Consider the following 20,183-nt stretch of genomic DNA (forward strand, 5'->3'; position numbering starts at 1 on the left):
ATACATGCGGTCCAGCAAATACTGCCCAAATAGTCAGGGCAACGAGCTCAATTGACAGACCCTAAAAGAAAAGAAAGAATAAGAAAGATGGGTGTTAGAGTTTTTGAAGTGAAATGCATCGAAATGAAAGAATAAGGTCTTCCTCACTAGACTTTGGCCTGCTTCAGAACGGTTGAGCAGGCCGGATACGGTCAGCCCAGCTAGTTAAGATTTCACTGATGGGCTGACATTGATGGTCGGTCCTCTTTCCTATCCAGACGCGGAACCCAAAAATTGAAGGTCGTGATGAGTCATAACGATATCAGAGAAATATGCGTCCTCTTTGCCTTTATGGGGTGATACTTTAATCCATCGCATCTAGTGCAAATCCCTTGAACCATGCAAAGCCGTGCAAAACACTGAATTTTTTCACCCAAAATTCAAGAAAGGAGGATCCAGATGATGTTCGACATGTTCAGAGCCTGCCAAACTTGTTTAATCCAACCGTTTACAAAACGACAGAGAGAAGACGGTAGCGACAAAACGGGCACCACAGTATTTTTTGTCACTGCTCTCTGAATCTGTCTTTTCTTTCTCCCGATTTGCGCAAGGTTGGATCATCAAATCTGGTGAAGATACAGAACAAGCCGAACACTACTTCCATTTCTTAATTTTTTGGTAAAAAAATAAAAGAATTTTGCCTGACCTTAACAGGTGAGAGTCATTTGCCACAGGCACGAAACCACTAAACCCATGAAGACACACATCCTTTATGAACCCCCTCCCCCCTCCCCCCTCTTTTTAATTGCAATGGTGTAATCATATACATGAAAAAATAATTAATATTTCTCTACAAACCCAAGCCCCCCTTGCCAGTAAAATGCCTGGACAATCCTCTCCCTAGCAGATCTTCTAAGAAAAAGGCCAACCCTGTATACCTACGCTGTTCTGTTAACTTACAGTTTCTACTAAAACCACGATTTCGACTACTACTGCCCTGTTGTTTACCTTGGTCAGTGTAGAAGGATGGGTTCTCCCCACCATCTTCCAAAACCCCTCTGCCAACCTGAAGCCTGTGATGGTACTGTTGCACAAACTCACCTGCCTTATCCATGTCATGACCTGAGGAGCTAGGGTTGCAGCTAGACCTTTGCCTCAAGTAGCTCAGGTCGTCTTCCTCAGGTATTACCGATGAGCTCACTGGCTGCATATGGTCATACTCCATGCTAGCCAAGTTCCTGGTGCTGTTAGTGCTATTGCTGCTGAGAGTGCTGCTTGACCCTGCATCAGAGTTGCTGAACAATGAGGAGCTGTCACTTCGACTAAAGCCTGGTACCTGGTATGACCATGCGTCGGATGCTTCCAATGTGTGTGTGTGGTTGTGCACTGTATGATCCTTGCACAACTCTCCACCTTGGTGCATGCTCACGTAACTGCCACCCAAAGGAGTGGATCCTGAATCTGCCATCTCCTTGGGCTTCTTAGCATGCGATGCACCTTGTCTAAGCATTGCTTTCCTTACAGACTCTGGGACACGCGGTGAACACCTGATTGAGTTAACACAACATAATTTTAGGATAATCAACAGAATAGAAATGACCACAACGTTGTTATAGTGGCACCGTGTTTACCTTGCATAAAGCAGCATGTATGCACATTTTGACAGGACCTTTTTGAGAGAAACAGGTTTCACCTACAGACAACATTACAGGCTATTAAGCTGGGAAAAATAGTTCAAGTGGCACATGCAACCAGGCAAGTAGCCCTTTTCAAATCAAAATGAGACAATCCATCAGGATTGCAATACAACGTCAGTCTTTCATTGAATATTCAAAAACTAATGCCAGAGAAAGAAATTACTAAAAGAAAAAAATGATCGATGCTATAACATGGTATCATTTTAATTCTTTCACTATGTAACACATTGTACTAGGCAGGTTCAGACGTATTATTTACCTTGCTATCGTCCATCTCGTGCCACTTCCCCTGAGGATCCTTCACATAACATACATAATGACCAGAGATGGTTGTATTCATAACATCATGATGGACAACCACAGCATACAAGCTGTACACAGGGCTATAATCATCTGTTTTGCACATGAATTGAGACAAATTCAAGTGCTCTGGGAACTTGACATCCTTGCTGATCTTACCAAAAATACCAGACTGTTCAAAGAGAAAGGATTTGCATTAAATGTGAACATGGTACATTAGAGTACGGAAATAGCCTAAGATTGTTAATGATACCTGATATCTTTTCAGTGCGATTGTAAGAATATTTGGCGCCTCTGATATTGTCAACTTCTTTTTGGCACGCTCATAAGACATGCATCTGATGAGAATACATAAGTTCAAGAAGATAGGTACATAGAAGCAAAAGAATGATAGGTTCAGGTATTGTTAGGCTAATGATTAGACAAGTAGGCATTGCTAAGTAATGCATTCATTTCTCACATCAACATCAAGTAATGATTCCAAGTGATCACCAAACTGTAGTCCTACAACAAGTGAAGTTGCTACAAGTTTAGAAACTGACAATACTTTAGTTGAAGATCAGTTGCTGATTTAAGGTCTGTGATTTAGCACTTTAGCTCAAGGTTCCTTGACTATGCCGTGCACAAAGCATGTAAATAAGATAAACAATAATAGGAAAATAAAATTGAACCGACCTGCTACAATGATATCTATTATCACCATCTAAAACCTCCGAAGATGTGAACCGACGAAGTGCACCTTCAAGGGTATTGACATCCCCATCTATTTCAACAGTTAAATCCAAAATACGTTCAGACTGTTCTGAACTGACCTGACACTTTGTGCATATTATCTAGAGGAAAAAAGGAAATGATTATAAGGTAATATAAATATGCATTTCATGATAAATCCAGTGCTGCCAGTAGAAGTCTATAGGACATGGAAAGGCTGTGTGTTATGCGGGAATAAAACCTTAGATTGTAGATAGCCCCCGAATGTTAACTGCACCAAAGTTGATTCTTCAGCTAGCTTATAGACACCATTTTTCTTTGCTTCCTTCATGCTAGCAGATTGCATAGTATCAATTGCAAACCTGTTAAAGTTATCACTCATCAATTTTATGAAAACACTATTACTAGTGGGAAGATTTCACTAAATATATAGAGGTCACTATTGAGTTACATGCACCAACCAATTCAACCCAAAAGCTTAAGCTGATGGGAAGAGATGGGCAATTCACTTATACTTCAACAGACACATTCAATAAAAACCAATTATTAGGGATATTGTTTTGGATCAAGTTTTTGCTACCAACAAACAAGCACAAATAACTCTTCTTGTATTCAAGTTCCAGTTTAAATAGATCAATCAGCAGAAGGACCAACGAAACATGTGGAACAATTGTGTTCGTCATGAGATAAGAGGGTACCTATGAGCGTGCAAAAGAAAACTCCATGACATTTGGCCTATAGAATGCAATGAATATGCCTCTAGCTGAGTTGGTTAGAGGAACCCAGCGGCACTCCTCGGGTCCTGGGTTCGACTCCTCGTGGGAGCGAATTTCAGGTTGAGGTTAAAAAAATCCCCTCGTCTGTCCCATGGCCAAAGCACAGGTCTAAGGCCCGGCCCCGGTCGTGGTCGTCTCACATGGGCTACGGTGCCGCTGTGTAAGGATGGGGCAGGGGTTCGGGGATTTTCTTGACCTGTGTGAGAAGGTCTTCTTCTTAAATGCAATGCCCGGGGGCTGTCTTACCCCCGCAGGTCAAGTTTTTATAGTACAACCAAAAAACAGATACATGCATCAATGTATCACACCATTCCATCCCGGCAGAGAGCTCCCTCAATTGTATGAACCAAAATATTTATTATGGAAGTTTCACAATTGCATTTACTCCAGAAGGCCCCATCATTGCATGGTTAGATCAGTTTGCAATTTATAATCAACAGAATATTTTCTTTACCTACTGCCCCACCTAAGAATTAATGTCATCTGGCCCTGTCTCCTTTAGAATACCACTTTGTCATGGGGATTCATGATTACTGTAGAGAGATAGGAAAACACCGCACACCCTTAAGGAGGGGTGACCTTTCATATATATAGCCAATATGGCTTGGTGTACAAGTACAAATACATATACTCGTATCATGGCTATACATACTCTAATAATTACTTTGTCAAACAGGATAGCCCTGTATAACATGTCTGCAGTGCAAACATTGAATATCCACATATGTATAGTAAAATGGTAGTGTGCTTCATAAGGTGTTCAAATTAAGTTTTCAACTGTTCATCTAAATATCTGAAAAGAAAGCGATAGTTCTTAACATCCCCACTAGTGTACTAACTAACTCAGCCAATAAACATGTTAAAAAAACAGCAAGTGCAAAGCTTTGACATGGGGTATTCATCAGTGCTTCATAATTTTACCTATGGTTGCATATATTCAGACACTAAATTATAGGGAAGAAAATGATAAAGAGTTTCCTTTTCCAAAGGCAACATAGTATGCTGATAAGGAGTATGTTAGCTATAGTTTGAAAAATACACTAGACAATATTCTCAGTCACAATGATATCGTATTTCTTGCATGAATGCATGACCAAAAATATTGATAATCAGAAAATAGGTGTGTAATATTTCCTATCGAAAGGTAACAAGAGTAGCTTGATCAGCCATCACTATTGAGTATGTGACCTATTGAGTACTGAGTACGAAGGCATCAGAAATATTTTGGAATAATACCCCTCAACAGTAGCTCAGTCACAGCAATAACATAAACTTTCCATGGGTTTTTAAGAAACAGGTACACAATCATCAACATTATGCAAAACATCATCAGTATACTGAGCGTAACTTGATCAGCCATCACTAGTTCCAGGCTCATGGATGCTGACTATATGACCTAGGAAGTTAAGAATTGAAAAGAAAATTTCTCACCTTAGAAATTCGTGAGCATCTTCTTCTCTACCCTGGCCAAAGCTAGTCCCAATCTCATTCAGATGAGATAGTATTCCAGTAGGTGATACTGGAGCATTTCCACGCTTGCCCTCTGCCAGGACCTTTTCTAGCTCACACATGAAGCACCATTCCTTTTTGGAACCTAGAAAATACAAAAGTGCTACATTATGAACAAAAGAAATACAAAATGGAACACAGAAAATATAAGTTGAGAGTAAACTACAATTTCGTGAATGATATCCTTCCAAAAGATAGGCTGTAAGTGGTTGGGTAAATGCCAAACACTGAAGAACAACATTTGCATAGCAGCTGCAAAAGAAACAAAGATTGGGAGGTTAGCAAAGAGAACAGTATTACATGCCACTCAGATTTGACAAATAACTCCTAATTAATAAAGTGACCTAACATGTGTAACAATAAATTGGTTACTTTACTATGACATGGTAAAACAATACAATCTTGTTAAACATAATGCAAACATTATACAATATCCTGAGAAGAAACATCAGCTGAAGTGTTTTTTAGGACAACAAAATTTTAAATCAACACAAGGGAAAACCAAGATAAAGTGCCAATTGCAGCTGCCTAGGAAAGTGTCCATCACTAGTGTCATGCAGAGGGCATGTTGTGATTGTGATTTCTGAGATCCTGCTGTTTGGGCTCATGTCTCGTCATTGAGGTAGTATATTTTGTCCAAGTGAAAACAACTTGAGTGTCATTCAAAACAAGGAAACAGACAAGTAGGCTGTTGGCACTAGGCACACATACAATGAAAAAAATAAGCTTGGGGATTGGGTGTTTTAGCTTTAAATTAATTACTGCTGACACATCATTTTAAACACCTAATAATCCCCCCCCCTCTCATTCCATGTGGATAGTTTGATTTGCATCAGTGCTTGAGGTGTCAGCACATTGCCTAGTTTGATCCGAACCATCCTTGTGAAACAGTTTGATTGAAAGCGTTGACGTTTGTAAAGTGTAATTTACTAGCTTCCATGGTTTGGGTATCAATAGGATAACACTAGTACTGCAGCCAATGTGCACCATACAGCTTGCCAGGCACTGGACAATTCACAAGTGGTAGAATGGAGACCTTCCGTTATTGTATAATTATACTATGTGGAACCTTTTCAAAAGAAAATTATTGCTGAATCTTTCAAACCTTCTCCAACCTAATTATTTATCCATGCTATAGTGGAGAACTCACTGCTACAAATAAAACTATATTAAGCTAACATCAAATTCATAAAATCATATGCATGTCGATGCAGCTTACAAGGAAAGTCATGTATTGCTGATTAATGTTGAGAGCCCTGTACAGCCTAGCCTGTTTAAGGCATTCAAAGTACCACCAGGTTAACTATGTTCCACAAAGTTTATTATGTGTTGTGGTTTCATAACTATATTATTATCTTATCCTATACGCTAATGAGCTCCATTCCTAATGCAATGAGAATCAATCAAAACCTGGAAAAGTGAAAACAGTGGTATTAATTGCACTTTAAAGCCGACAGTACAATCAAAACCTTTTCTATATAAAATATAATGCATATTCAGTCAATACATAAAGCACATCAACAAACTAAGTACAGGAAAAGTATGACAGTATGAAGCAGTGATAAAATGGACCAGCTATTGGATTAACACATCAACATGGTCCATTAGTTAAGTTCGAGAAAACATAGTTCATAAATTCTACCATTCATACTTTTATAGAAAAGGAGAATTAAATAGTTGCTGACCATGATTTAAGGAAACGTCACAGAAGTTAGGTACAGATATTAACAATCTCCAAATGAAACCATGTTGGATATGCTTAATAGAAGCACATGAATGTTGACTGCCATATAGCATATGGTTCCTGTATGCAATAATATCTGATCTGTTAATCAATTACCTATTGCCAAGGTTGCATAGACCAAAAGGATGCAGTTCCAACTTCTCGAAGTTGTAGAGTTCAACGAAGTCTTTGTATGGAAAAAGTGCCTGACAAGTTAGGATAATCATCAGGCAATATGATTTGTATAGCAGTATATGTTACTCCCTTCATTCCAAATTGTAGGTCATTTTAGTTTTGTCATATGTCAAACTTCTGCAACTTTGACTAAGTATATAGAAAAATATATTGATATCTACAGTACCAAATAAATGTACATAATAATATTTTTCATAATGGGTTTAAGAAATTAATTTGATGTTGTAGATGTTACTGCATTTTTTCCATAAACTTGGTCAAAGTTGGAGAGGTTTGACTAAGGACAAAACTAAAATGACCTACATTTTAGCACCGAGGGAGTAGTAGTGATTAACTGAGGTACCCAGTTCTATTTACCGATTCTGTTGGATAATGCCTCGCAACTTTCTGAGCTGTTTGTTGTCTGGCATATTTCTTATCTATTGATGGACTATTTGGCACCACTCCTGTACTATCTGGCCTTGCACATAGACCAGGCGAGTTACCTCCCCCTTTAGATGGGTTGCATGATAAATCATCTGCACTACTTTGAGTGGAAGAAACTTTGTCAACAGCTGACATGCATGGCAAATTTTTAGAGCTTTCATGGTTAACTGTTCCAAGAGCTTGCTTGTTGGATTGCTCCAATTCACTCTTCAACTCAGTATGCTGGTCATGAGTAGTTAGAGAATATTTTTCATGAACAGCAGTGTCATGAACTTTGCAAGCTTTACTTGTAGTTGTAAGCCTTGAGCAATCAACAGATTCTGCCTTCCCAGTAACCTGAGAATACTCCGCAGAGGCCTCTGCTTCATTCGACGGCTTATCAGAGGGCATATCCTTGAGCTCTACTCGAGCCACCACATTCTCTGGTGTACCATCTTGTGTGGCACCAAGACCTGGTGGATGGCATTCATCTCTGTGTCCTTTTCTCCAGTGATCTATTTGGCATTTGAAGGTGCTGCAACCAACAAGAAGGAAATTACTTTTTTCTTAAGAAAAATGGAAAGAAGTTCCAGTCTCTGAAGGAAGTTACTGAAGTAAAACAATCATACGATAGAGCTGTCTTATTCCAGATTCCACACATAATAAGGGATTACAGACATTACCCTCTTGATAAAGGATCTTACAAGTGATGCCATACAATGCATGTTACATTATAAAGAGGGATGCATGTGATTTCTGGGGAAAAAAAAGTCTTAGTGACTTGATATGGAGGAAGTCATGGACTAAGTCACAGAGTTGGTTTCAGGAACATGAGCTACTGGGTCTGGAGAAATCCTTTAAGTATCTTATTCTTCAGTTTTCATATTTCAAGTTACTGGCTATAGTTTTTATAAGAAAACTGTTAATATAAGCAACAAAGCTCAAGGATGAGAACAATTCGTGCATGCACTAATCAAGGAATTTGCGAACATAAATTGCCTTCACCTTATAGCAACACATTAAATCCGACATCATGTGATAAAACCGATGCTTCATTTCATGCTCCTATGTACATATTTCTTGATTGAAGATGCATACAATGAAAAAATAAATATAAACACGACTCTTAAGACATTAGCAGGCCATGAATTTGTTTCACATTTCTATTTCATTGAAAGGGTAATAAAGTGGAAAATGAGGTCTCCATTGAAAGGAGGGTCCAAAAAGAGCTCACAGATCCAACTTCATTATTTGATATATTGCCAATTGAGTAGTTGAGAATTTGACATTGGCTAAAATATGAGGAATGGACCCTCCACATCACATAGACGTATTGCCAAACAAAAGCTGGAAGCGTACTTAGGTCTCGGTTATTTTCATTTGCCTGATATAAAGGGGACATGAAACTACCTGCATTCCAGATTATCCATACCAAATCCTATCAGACTCATATTGTACTATCGTAGTACTCATCAACGCAACATAAACAGAAGAAAAGGTATTCCTAGTAACTGACTTTCACAGTATGAATGCCCCATTTTACAGACTGGCTGAAATGTCAAGCACATAAATGTACAATGATTAGACCATCTGTCTAGCGTGTGTGTGTTGGGCGGGTGGGGGTGAGGGGGGGGGGGAGATCAAGCCATTAATCTCCCAATGCATGCAGCACATCTTCAGTGTTTACAATTTTGAAAGAGACCCTTGAGGTTACATTTCTAGTGAAGCACATACCTTGCAAAGGAAATATTGTTTGTACAGGCAGCACAACGCAATGATGAGAATAATTTGTGCATGCACTAACCTCTACTGGGAACTTGCGAACATAAATTACCTAGGATTCACCTTATAATAACACATTAATTGGTGGAATTCTGGTCCTCAAGAATATAGTAACACAAACATAACCTGAGAAAATCAATGCTTCATTTGATATGCTCCTAAACCTTTTCTTGAATAAAGATGCACACAACAAAAATATTTTTTTTAAAAAATGCAACTCTTAAGAGACTGGGGACCCATGCATTTGTTTCACATCTCCTTTTCAGGCAGTTGGAGAAGTAAAGTAGCATGCAAAGTGGTATAAAAGTGGAAAGCAAGGTCTTTCATCACTTATAATTGGACAAATTGACAGTTGAGGTTGGCCAAAATTTATGGAATGGGCCCTCCAAATCATATAGATGTCTTGCCAAACAAAATCTGACGGCATAATCGAAGATTGTCTCTCCATACTTCATTTACCTAATATGAAAGAGGCATGCAACTATCTAGGCATAAATCAAATTCCCCATGCTACATCCTCTGTGCAACCCCATAGTGTTGAAGTATAGATCAATGCAACAGAGAATCACACAAAAGGCAATCACGATTTCCTAGCAACTAACTTTCAAATATTAACTCTGTTTTATAGAATGGATGAATTATTGAACTTGACTCAGTAAATATGCAGTCAAATGAAACCACCTGTCCAGCATAAATTTCCAAACTATGAGAACTGCTACAACAACAAATGAAGCGCAAAATAAATAAATAAAAACTAATGCATGCCAGTTCTAAGGTAACTTTTATCTGAAAGCAGCCATCCACGCTCAAGGCTAATGCCAGAACTAGGGTAATTTGAAATGAAATAACTGACGAAACTATATGTAACGAAATTGTAACACAAGTATCAGAGAGGCGCAATGCTGGTCCCGACCACTCCTTGCTGAGCAGATAACCGATGGAACAATAAGCAGTCGGGGGCTAAGTCACTAGCCTGACACGCTTGGAACCAAAAACGATCGGGGTGACCAAACAATTCAAACTGTAAGTCTATTGGCACTGTACTAACTACTAACACCTACGAAGCACCAAATCGATAGTATCCCAGCTCAGTACTGAAAAAATCACACGCCCGTCGCGAAATGCAGCACATAATCGGCGCGAATCGGAAGAGGAAACAAGAGCAGGACTGGGAGCTCACTGACCAGTACTTGACCCTCTTGCATCGCTTGCACCGCAACGTCGTCGGCCTGGCGCACATCGCGCAGACGCCCTTCCCCGCCGGAGGGGAGGCCGCCGCCGCCGCCGCAGCCGCAGCAGCAGCAGCAGCCACCGCCACCTCATCCTCCGCCTCGCTCGGTGCGGGGGCCGCCTCCGGCGCCGCCCACAGCGTGGGCGCCTCGGGGACGTCCGAGGCGCGCACGAACACGCCGCCGTACTGGCCGTAGCCGTAGGCCTCCTCCCTCTCGGCGATCTCGACCTCCTCCGCCGCCTGCCACGCGAGGCGGCGCACCTCCTCCCGCCGCGCCTCCGCGCGCTGCAGCCACGCGCTCGCCGCCATGCCGAGCGCCATGAGCGCGACGGCGACCACCAGCGCCACCGCCGCCGACACCTCCATCCCCCCGCGCGCACGGGCCGCCTCGCGACCCGCTCGCTGCCGAACCCCGCGCGCCGCCGCTAGCGCCGGATCCCGGCCGCGCACAGCTGCAACCTTACCCGCGCGCGCCGCCGGCCGAGCGGGGAGGAATGCGAGGGGGAGCGATTTAGGGTTCGACGGGGCGCCTCCCCCTCTCGCCCCCCGCCCCCCCTTATGACGGCCTCGCCGAGTAGTAACGGAAGGCGCGGAAGGCTCCGGAAGGCGGCGAGGGGAGAGAGCTGCCGCGCGTCGGCGTCCGTTTCCGGGGGCGCGCTGCCCAGAGCGAGCGTGGCGTGAGGTGGGCGGTGGGCAAACGCGAGAGGGGGTTAGCCGCGCGCACAGCCAGCCGCCCAGTGGTGCGGTAGTAACGGCTGTTTTTCCCCTTTCGGCGCGGCGCGGAGCGAGCGCCACAGAGAGCGGGAGCGGACGCCTCCCTCTTCTCCTCTCTTCCCTTCCCTGAAGATGAAGACCACACGAGGCGAGCGCGCGGACGCTTCTTCCCCCGCGGCCGTCCGATGGCGAGGGGACGGCTGGAGGGGCCGCGGGAAACTGTGGTGGAGAGGTGCCGTTGGTTCCCGGGTTCGCGCGGCCGGCAGAGCTCCCGGGCGTTTTTTTTTTCCCGAAAGGGAGAGAGCAATATTAACTAGCATGAGAGTTTACATCTCGAGCAACAAGTTGCTCCACACAAAAAGAAAAACAATTGCGTCAAATCGCACTATGAGATAAACGTCTGGCGAGCTGCGCAAGCGTATGAGCGACCAAATTAAACTCTCTCTCTCAGTATGGAGAAACACTACACTTGGTAGTTTCCTCGCTTCTTCCAGCGCCTCCTGGATCGTGAACGCAGATGCCGAGCGTTGACGTTCCGGCTGGTGCAGATACTTGATGATGTTGGCGCAGTCACTCAGCTCCCGGGCGTATTTGCTTTGGCAGCCGGTTGATGCTGTACTAGATATGCAGGAATTTAGCAGCCACATTCTACTCCAAAACAAGATAATTTTCAGTCCTTTAATGCTTTCAATATGCAGTGTCAGGATTAGCAGCGGTTTAATCCAGTGCAATTAATGTGTGGTATCCGTCTAAGATTTGAGGAATCGGAAGAGGATGTGTTGGAATTGTCATCCGCGTTTGATGAAATTTGAACGGTGGATGCAGGCAGGTAAGTTTGAATATGTGTCTCCGCTATGGTTCGTGCTTGGTAGCACTAGTATGGATACGTGCCAATAACTCCATCGAGCAATAAAGGAGTGGTAGTGTGAGGACTTGCAATTATAGTTTTCCATCAGGCCCGTGGGCCGTGGGCCGGTCCGAAGCACGAGAATTGGGCCCGGTACACGGCCCGGCCCGGCACGGAGGTAAACGGGCCCGGGCCGGCCCGGCACGGTTAGCGTCCGGCCCGACTCGGCACGTGGGCCGGTCCGTGAGCACGAAGCCCGCCAGCCCGAGCCGGCCGGCCACATAAGGGGGAGGGGGCGGCCGCGGGCGCTGGTAACCCTAACCCCCCTCCATTCCCCGCCCTGGCTCCTCCGTGGCTCCGCCTCGTCTCCTCCGCGCTCCACCTCCCCCGCTCCTCGCCAGATCCGCTCCACGCCTCCACCCCGAGTCCCCGACCTCCACCGTCCACACCACCGCTCCGGCGTAGATCCGTCGCTCTCCGACCCCCTCCTGTCGCGCGGATCGCCGGTAACCCTAGGCCCCTCCATTCCCCGCCCGCCTGGCCGCCGCCTCGTCTCCTCCTCCTCTCCGCCTCCCCCGCTCCTCGCCAGATCCGCTCCACCCCGACCTGCGCCCCACCTCTCCCGCGTAGATCCGCCGCTCTCCGACCTCCTCCGCCTCTCCTCGGACAGATCCGCCGCTCCAGTGGACCTCCTCCGACTCTGCTCGGTCAGATCCGCCGCTCCCCTCAGGCCCTCACCTCCTCCCCTCTCCTTTCTTCTACTTCTTCCTCACGAATCCTCCTCTCCCCTCTTTGCGAGTCTGTGTGGCCTGCAACTCCGGTGAGGGCGTCGACGGCAACTTCGGTCTTCGGTGCTGTTGAGTTGTTTGGGAGCAATGCTGCCATCGACCTGGATCCAGAAGGCCTTCCTCAGGGGACGGCCGCTGGATCTGGCACTGGCAGCGCGAGCACCGCCGCTGCCACTGAGTCTGGCTCGACCAGGAAGAGGAGGGCGTCCACCTCCAAGGTCTGGAAAGACTTTGATGAGATCTATGAGGTAATTGATGGTAAGGAACGTCGAACTGGTGCTAGATGCAAGCATTGCAAGAAAAACCTCACTGGTAAATCAACCCATGGTACTGGTCACTTGAAGCGGCACATTCCTATATGCCCTGTTTTGAAATCTCGTAATGCCATGACTCAAACTCAACTTAAGTTTAATCCTGATGGCTCTGTGCACCTTTGGGAGTACAAACCAGAAGTAGTTCGTACTGAGTTGTGTAGGTTAATTGCTATTCTTGACCTGCCTATTTGCATTGGTGAGTCTGATGCTTTTGAAGAGTACATTACTACTGCTCATAATCCTAAATTTGCTAAGGTGTCTAGGCAAACAACCACTAGAGATTTTGCCAAGTACTTCACTGAACGTCGTGCTCAGATTGTTGAGTGCTTGAAGTCTGTATCCTCTGTTGCTCTTACTTCTGATATCTGGTCTGGCAATGCTAAGGAGGATTACCTTAGTGTGGTCGCTCATTTTGTGAATGCTGATTGGCAAATAGAGAAAAGGATCTTAGGTCTCAGGTTGATTGATGTGTCTCACAATGCTGAGAATATTGCTGAGCGTATTACTTCTGTTATTGCTGATTATGGGTTAACTGATAAAATCTTTGCTGTTACACTGGACAATGCTGCTGCTAATACTAGGGCTATTAATCAACTTAATCCTGTTTTGTCTGGTTATGTTGGTAACTTGTTCCTGCATCAAAGATGTGCTTGTCATATCATAAATCTTATTGTTAAGGCTGGTCTTGAAGTGTTTAAGCCAATGCTTGGTGCATTTAGATCTGCTATATCATTTCTAAACTCATCTAACCAGCGCATTGCTGCATACAAGTCATATTGCATTGCTGTTGATGAAAGACCTCGCAAATTTGGCTTGGATATGGATGTGAGATGGAATTCTACCTATCTTATGTTAAAACATCTCCTGCCCCATAAGGCCACATTCTCTGTTTTCATCACTACTCAGCATCCTTTGGTTGATGGTCAGCCACTCCTGACAGACCAGCACTGGTATGTTGCTGAAAAAAATTTTGAATTCCTTGAACAGTTCTATGATTCCACTGTTGTTATGTCTGGTGTTTATTACCCCACATCTCCATTAATATTGCATCATGTTCTTGAGATAGCTAGCCATCTAAATAATTATGAAAACGATAGAGACTTAAGATCAGTTGTGGTTCCTATGAAAGATAAGTTCTTGCAATACTGGTGTGACATACCCATGCTCTACTCCTTTGCATTTATACTAGACCCTAGGGCTAAGCTGAAAGGTTTCACCAATGTTCTTAGACTTCTATCTCAGCTTAATGGTAATGATTACTCATGCTACTTGACTGAGGTAAGGGCTGAGTTGTCTGTTATTTTTGCTAAGTATGATGAGAAGTTTGGTGGTGTAAGGTTGCAAAGGGCTGCCCAACCAGGCCCTACAGGTAAGAGAAAAACTGCTTGGGGAAGAATCTTTGGTGGTGAGTCTTCTTCTTCTGGTTCTAGTTTGTCTGGTACTACTCTTGGTTCTGTTACTAGTCTTGGTTCTGGTTCTACTTCCTCCTTGCATAGAAGAACATCTGCTAGTGCTCTGTTGCAAGCTGCAACTTCTGGTGCTTCTCTATCATCTGGTTCTGAATTGTCTGCCTACCTGGACAGTGATACTGTTAACCAGTATGATGATGATTTCAATATCTTGAACTGGTGGCATGAGCATAAGCTATCATATCCTGTTCTTTCAATTCTAGCTAGAGATGTAATGACTGTTCCTGTTTCAACAATATCATCAGAATCTGCATTTAGTATGACTGGCAGGATTATCGAGGAGCGACGACGCCATCTGGGCCCTGAGGTCGTGGAAATGTTGGCTCTGATCAAGGACTGGGAGCAAGCCGATGCAAGACTTCAGCATCTCATAGAGGATGAAGAACTTGAAGAATCATTTGAAAATTTATATCTAGATGTTGAATCTGTATAACTATGTAGTGTGGACTGTGGACTGTGGACTTGAACTTGTGATGAACATTTGAACATTTAGAGCTGGCTGTACTCTTTTCCTTTGTAGGGTTTTGTCCTCACGAGGTGTGGGGTTTTACCTACAAAGGTTTTTAACGAGGCAGCACCCAAAACAGCTCAATAAATTTGTTATCATGAAATGTGCTTCTGTTTTGTGATCTTTTGTTAATTTGAATTTTAGATTTGAAATCTTGAAATCATTCTGAGTTGAGAGAGTGGCAGCCTGGTGGCTGGTGCAGATGCCTAGCCGGGCTCGGGCTGGCACGGCCCACGAAGCCCGCCCGGCATATCGGGCCGGCCCGGCACGCCAAACAGGCCCCCGTGCCGTGCTCGTGCACAGAGCTAGGCACGTGGGCCGGCCCGGCCCGGCACGATTAGTTATCCGGGCTAATCATGCCGGGCCGGATCGTGCCGGGCCAGATCGGGCCCGTGCCAGGTCGGGCCGGGCTCGGCCCGTTGGACAACTATACTTGCAATCCTGCATCATGTTCAATATGTGGTTGAGAGACCAGATTATTTGTTGTTGTGGTGGTCGTTTGCCCATGGACTTCTCGGTGGACGTTCCTTGGAATGAAGAAAATCACATGCAATTCATCAACTTACTAGTATTTAGCTTTGGACACTTTCATCCTTGGTTTTCCTTTCAGGAATTTGTTACCACGCATGAGTAGTTACTTTTTGGCGCCTTCATGATTAATGAAAAATCTTTCATAAGAAAGCCTTTTAAAAGTAAAGTTGGGAAGAGTTTTAGAAAAAAAAATCATGTTAACTTTTTGTTGAGAAGATAACTATTAAAAGAGGATTTTATGAAAATGAAAGTTTTAGGCATAAAAGTTGTATGAATAAATTTTTAACATTTGTTCCCAAAGAGAAGTTTTAGAAAAATTGAATGCTACAAAAGTCTTAAGCTGAAACAAAATAAGGACTTGCCAGTGTTGTGAGGAGGTGATGCGGAGAAGGGTATTCTACGGCTACCCAACGATGGTTTAAGAGTAGAGTAGAGGAGTTTATTTATTTCTATAATAGTTTCCCTCTTATTTAAGCTGTAAACTCTTGTTGCTTTCTTATTAAATAAATGCATCGGCAGTGCTACTGCTCAGATTTCAAAAAAAAAAACTTGCCAGTGTTAGAGAACGCTCATGGAAGATGAAATTAAACTACATTTCACATATATCAAGCCTTATGCAGGTTGATTAAATTTGCTTGCTTGATGGGAATCGACCTCAACCGTGTTAACAATGCAATATTGGTCTTTTAGTCGTGGCTTCCTACCATCTTGTGCCTTACCATTGTTTGACGGCATAATTTGGTGTACCAGACATCCATCTAGATCAAGATGCTAGCGTCCGATGGCTGGCCTAGAGCATTTGTCGGAAAAATCAGTAGTGCAAAAATCCCTTGCAGTCCCGGGACTCTGTGGCACTAAAAAAAGATCTCTTGCCTCACGTACAACTTCCTTATCACCCCATCTACATAGCATATGTAAGTCATGGATGACCCTTTAGTTCCGGTTGGTCTAAACAGCGCTCCCGTCTCCTAGCTGTTGGATCCAGGACTAATGCCTAGATTAGTCCTTGGTCAAACTATGGCTGGGACAAATATCGAAGATAAAAAACCATTTCTATACTAGTGAATAGACTGAGAAAGGAACCAAAATATTAATGTGGATATGGTTTAACATCTTACGTATATATTATGATTGTTGTCTGCCATGATGTTAAGCATGCCTTCTATAAGGAACCCATCATCTAATTGTCTAATCTAGGGCAGAAGAGGAAGTACGCACTTATGCGTGGTAGTTTATAAGTATATTATAGTTGATGTGTCAATATCTTTGTAGGCACGACACTAGCATGGCTTTTGTAGGGTTTTCTCTAACTTTATCCACCAAAGGTTACTGGCCCCTCCTGAATGTTGATGGCCTTTGTACCTTCTCCATTGAGAGCGATATGGGAATGAGAGGCATTATATTGCTAGCTATCGAAAAGGAGTTTGGCTTTCCATCAAGATCAGCAAAATGTGATGGGGATATAGTTTGCTTTGGAAATTAATCAGTGGATTTCCGTATTGTTCATTGGTTGTTGGCTTGTGCTTTAGTCTTTTGTTTAATCAGTCAGCTGAGAGCTGACAGTTCTGATGGACGAATTTAAACTACATGCGTTGTGAGCTTGTCCGTTGCATTTGGCGGGAAAGATAGCCTTTTGTGCTGCCGATCTATTTTTGATGTAACAAGACCGCTAAACATCTAGCTAGCTGTTTTTCTGTTTGCAACAAACGATAGCATACGGGAAAGACCATGATTTTTTTTCTTCCATTTCAAAACAAAGCCATGCATGCATCTAAGAGACTATATCTTTTCTCAGGAACTAGTAGGATGCACGTGCGACACGCACATGTTTGCGGAACAATACTGAGAGAAAATACATACACCAAACTTTGTGTACACATCAAAACATGAATTAAAAAAATATGTATTATACGGACAATGAGCAATGAGATCTTAGTTGTGGTGAAAATCAAAATATCGAAACAAATAAAGAAGTATTCATGCATATTTTTTTTCCTACACTATAGAGAAGTACACCAAGTTTATGTTGTATATAGAATCCAAACAACAAAGCTTATGAACCAGCTCGCATAGACGCCATACGTCATTTTCTTACGATAATACTCTTGAAGCATGAATTTGGCACAAGGTGGAACGGTATAAGCAAAACCACAAATGTTTTTCTGCTTCAAGAGTCCCAGCCATGACAAAATCATGGATGGCTTGGGGAAGAATCATCGTTTTTCCGATTGTGCCCAGGGAACCACTGAATATCAAGAACGTCAGGCATGATAAAGATGAGCGAGAGAGCAATCACTGCAAAAGTTGTTCGGTGGCACTGCGTGGATCGCCGGCGTCGACGAGGTTCCTTCGACACTGAAGCACGGAAGCACTGGATGGATCGCCGGCGCCGCCGATGTTCCTTGGACGCGGCACCGAAGAACCGTCGCGGTCGCGGAGGAGAAGTCTCTGGCCCAATGGATCGCCGATGGATCGTGTGGATCGCCAGTGCAAGCAAACAAGGGAAGTCTCTTCCGAAAGAAAGAAGCAAGGAAATTCTTTAGCTCAAGGCCTGGCGCAAGGAAAGTCTCCGGCGCTGCGCAAAGAAGGAGCAAGGAAAGTTTTGGCACCGTGAAAGGCTCTTGACTGGCGCAAGGAAAGTCTTCTGGTGCTGCTGCGTGCATCATGGGGTGGGTTAGTTGGGTGGGTAAGAAATGTTTACGGTGAAAAAAGTTCCGCCAAAATTGCAGAAACATTTTGCAGCATGTTGTTTTTTCTTCTCCCGTGAAACTTTCTCCCACTTTGGTACTGTCAGGTGGGGCTTCTGTGAGGGGTATATGGATGTTTTTAGGTGGGAAGTGTTTTCAATTGTTTTGGTTCTTTATAGTGTAGATGTAGAGATAGGGATTTTAGTGGAAAAATACCCCCCAACAACTTTTCTAAGTGGTTATCCAAATGTAGCCATCCTCCATTTTGCATTTCTCGCTAAGCCAAACATAGATAATGAAAATAAATTTCTAGAGTATACGTAAGGTATAGGAAAGCTGTTGGAGAGTTAAAATACATATAAAGCGATTTTAATGCAGAAGGCTATCCAAATGATCATTTAGAGAGTGAATTTTAGAACGACTCGTAGGCATGCTCTAAGTTCATAGACTAAAATGTTTTTATTCTAAACATTAGTAGTAATAAAAAAATCAACTGCCCTGCTAATGTCTGATTTCTTGCGCATGCACAAGAGGTTCAAAGGAGTGTTACTCTTTTCTTTTCCAAATAATGTCATTCTTCCTATGAACAAATGCACGCACATCTTAAAATCTTAACCTTATCCTTATAAACTTCTTCTAGAGACTAGGCTAGCTAATTTTGAGATAATGAAATCACTACATGCGAAGCCGAGCAACTATATTGACTCGTATGCTTGAATCTTTTTTTTTTAGAAAATCGTATGCTTGAATCTACATGGACACGTTTCACAACAAGAACCTAACCAAGTTAACCTTAGTCGACGAACGAGTGCTACTCTTTGTGATTTTGTCTGCCTCCTTAACTAATTCCAAAACTTAAAAATAAATTTTTAAAATTCACACAACTTTTTTGTTTGAAAATAATCCACACGACTTATTTTTTATGCGATTGGCTCGTATGTAATAGCCTTTGAAACAGCTTTAAGATCTTGCTGTATGGTGATATGGATCAGGAAAAATAGGTCAACTGTGCTAGGTCGATTCTACAGCGCGAGAGCGTGCAGCAGCAACGGTCGGCCCCTGCCTTTCTCTCGTCCGCCTTCCCACCGCCGCCGGCCGCCGGCCCCGATCTCGAGCGCCGCGGCCACCGGCCAGCATTCGCGTTGGTTCAAATCTACGGCGTCCAAGTTCCGATCGCCAACATCGTATCCTATCCTAACCCAATGCCCCTTGGATCGGATCGATCAAACATGACTCTTCAAACACCCCCCCCCCCCCCCCCCCCCTCAAATCGTCCTATCCAGCTATCCCCATTCCAAGCCAAGAATCCGGTCTCGACCAGCCGATCTGCTCAACCATCGCATCCATGGAAACTCACCCCTGGTCTCGACCAGCCGATCTGCTCAACCATCGCATCCATAGAAACTCACCCCTCCGGTGCCTCATCACAGCTTCCTTGTTTTAGCAACCCCTTTTATGCGCGCGCGCGAGAGAGAACCAGACACAAGGACCACCCCCCACCCCAGCGGCATCAAGTCAAGCGTTCATAAGAACCCGGACCGGAGCCAGGAGGAGGGAAGGAACAAGTGCAGGGTGACAAGGGGGATTATTGTGTTGGGGAGTGGAATTCGCTCGGCCGCATCGCATGTGCGGGGTGGTTGGGACTTGCCGGGGGGCGGTACCACGGCGCAATGCGACAGCGAGCTCGCATGTTGGGGGGTCCAGGAGATCCTGTGTCGGCGTCTGGGAGAGGGAGGGAGAGTCAGAGGAGCAATTGGGAATTTCTTTTGCGTGGTTTGTTCGAGCCTTCGTGGGGAGGATCATTGGCTGCGAACTGTCGTCGAACTAATAATTTATTTTTTTTCGCGATTTTGCCTGAGCACGTTTTTCATTAAGATAAAAGAAGTTACAGACACAATCTTGATATAGTCAAACAAAACTTATCCAATACAAGAGCACAAAGGACTAATGAAAGTGATCGGGTGCTCCACTAAGGAGCTTCTCCACAAAGGATAGGGTCTCCACGTCCCCCGCACAA

General features: G+C 43.8%; 1 protein-coding gene across 1 annotated transcript; it reads right to left on the reverse strand.

Moving 5' to 3' along the window:
* Window positions 1-642: 642 nt before the first annotated feature.
* LOC120660933 (ubiquitin carboxyl-terminal hydrolase 17-like) lies at window positions 643-11,043 on the reverse strand. Its single transcript, XM_039939596.1, has 11 exons — window positions 10,262-11,043; window positions 7,248-7,830; window positions 6,813-6,901; window positions 5,139-5,224; window positions 4,895-5,057; window positions 2,929-3,049; window positions 2,652-2,809; window positions 2,230-2,314; window positions 1,936-2,148; window positions 1,611-1,672; window positions 643-1,526 (listed from the first exon to the last, which is right to left on the reverse strand). The coding sequence occupies exons 1-11, from the start codon at window positions 10,672-10,674 to the stop codon at window positions 830-832; spliced, it is 2,670 nt and encodes an 889-aa protein (XP_039795530.1). The 5' UTR covers window positions 10,675-11,043; the 3' UTR covers window positions 643-829.
* Window positions 11,044-20,183: the final 9,140 nt, after the last annotated feature.

The sequence above is a fragment of the Panicum virgatum genome, chromosome 2N (assembly GCF_016808335.1).
Source record: "Panicum virgatum strain AP13 chromosome 2N, P.virgatum_v5, whole genome shotgun sequence".
In the NCBI taxonomy this organism is placed as follows: Eukaryota; Viridiplantae; Streptophyta; class Magnoliopsida; order Poales; family Poaceae; genus Panicum; species Panicum virgatum.

Coding starts and splice junctions, on each gene's coding strand:
- LOC120660933 (XM_039939596.1), bottom strand. CDS start 10,674: ATGGAGGTGTCGGCGGCGGTGGCGCTGGTGGTCGCCGTCGCGCTCATG. Junction 5,058..5,138: donor AGGATATCATTCACGAAATT/GTAGTTTACTCT, acceptor TGTATTTTCTAG/GTTCCAAAAAGGAATGGTGC. Junction 2,315..2,651: donor AATAGATATCATTGTAGCAG/GTCGGTTCAATT, acceptor TATTCTCATCAG/ATGCATGTCTTATGAGCGTG.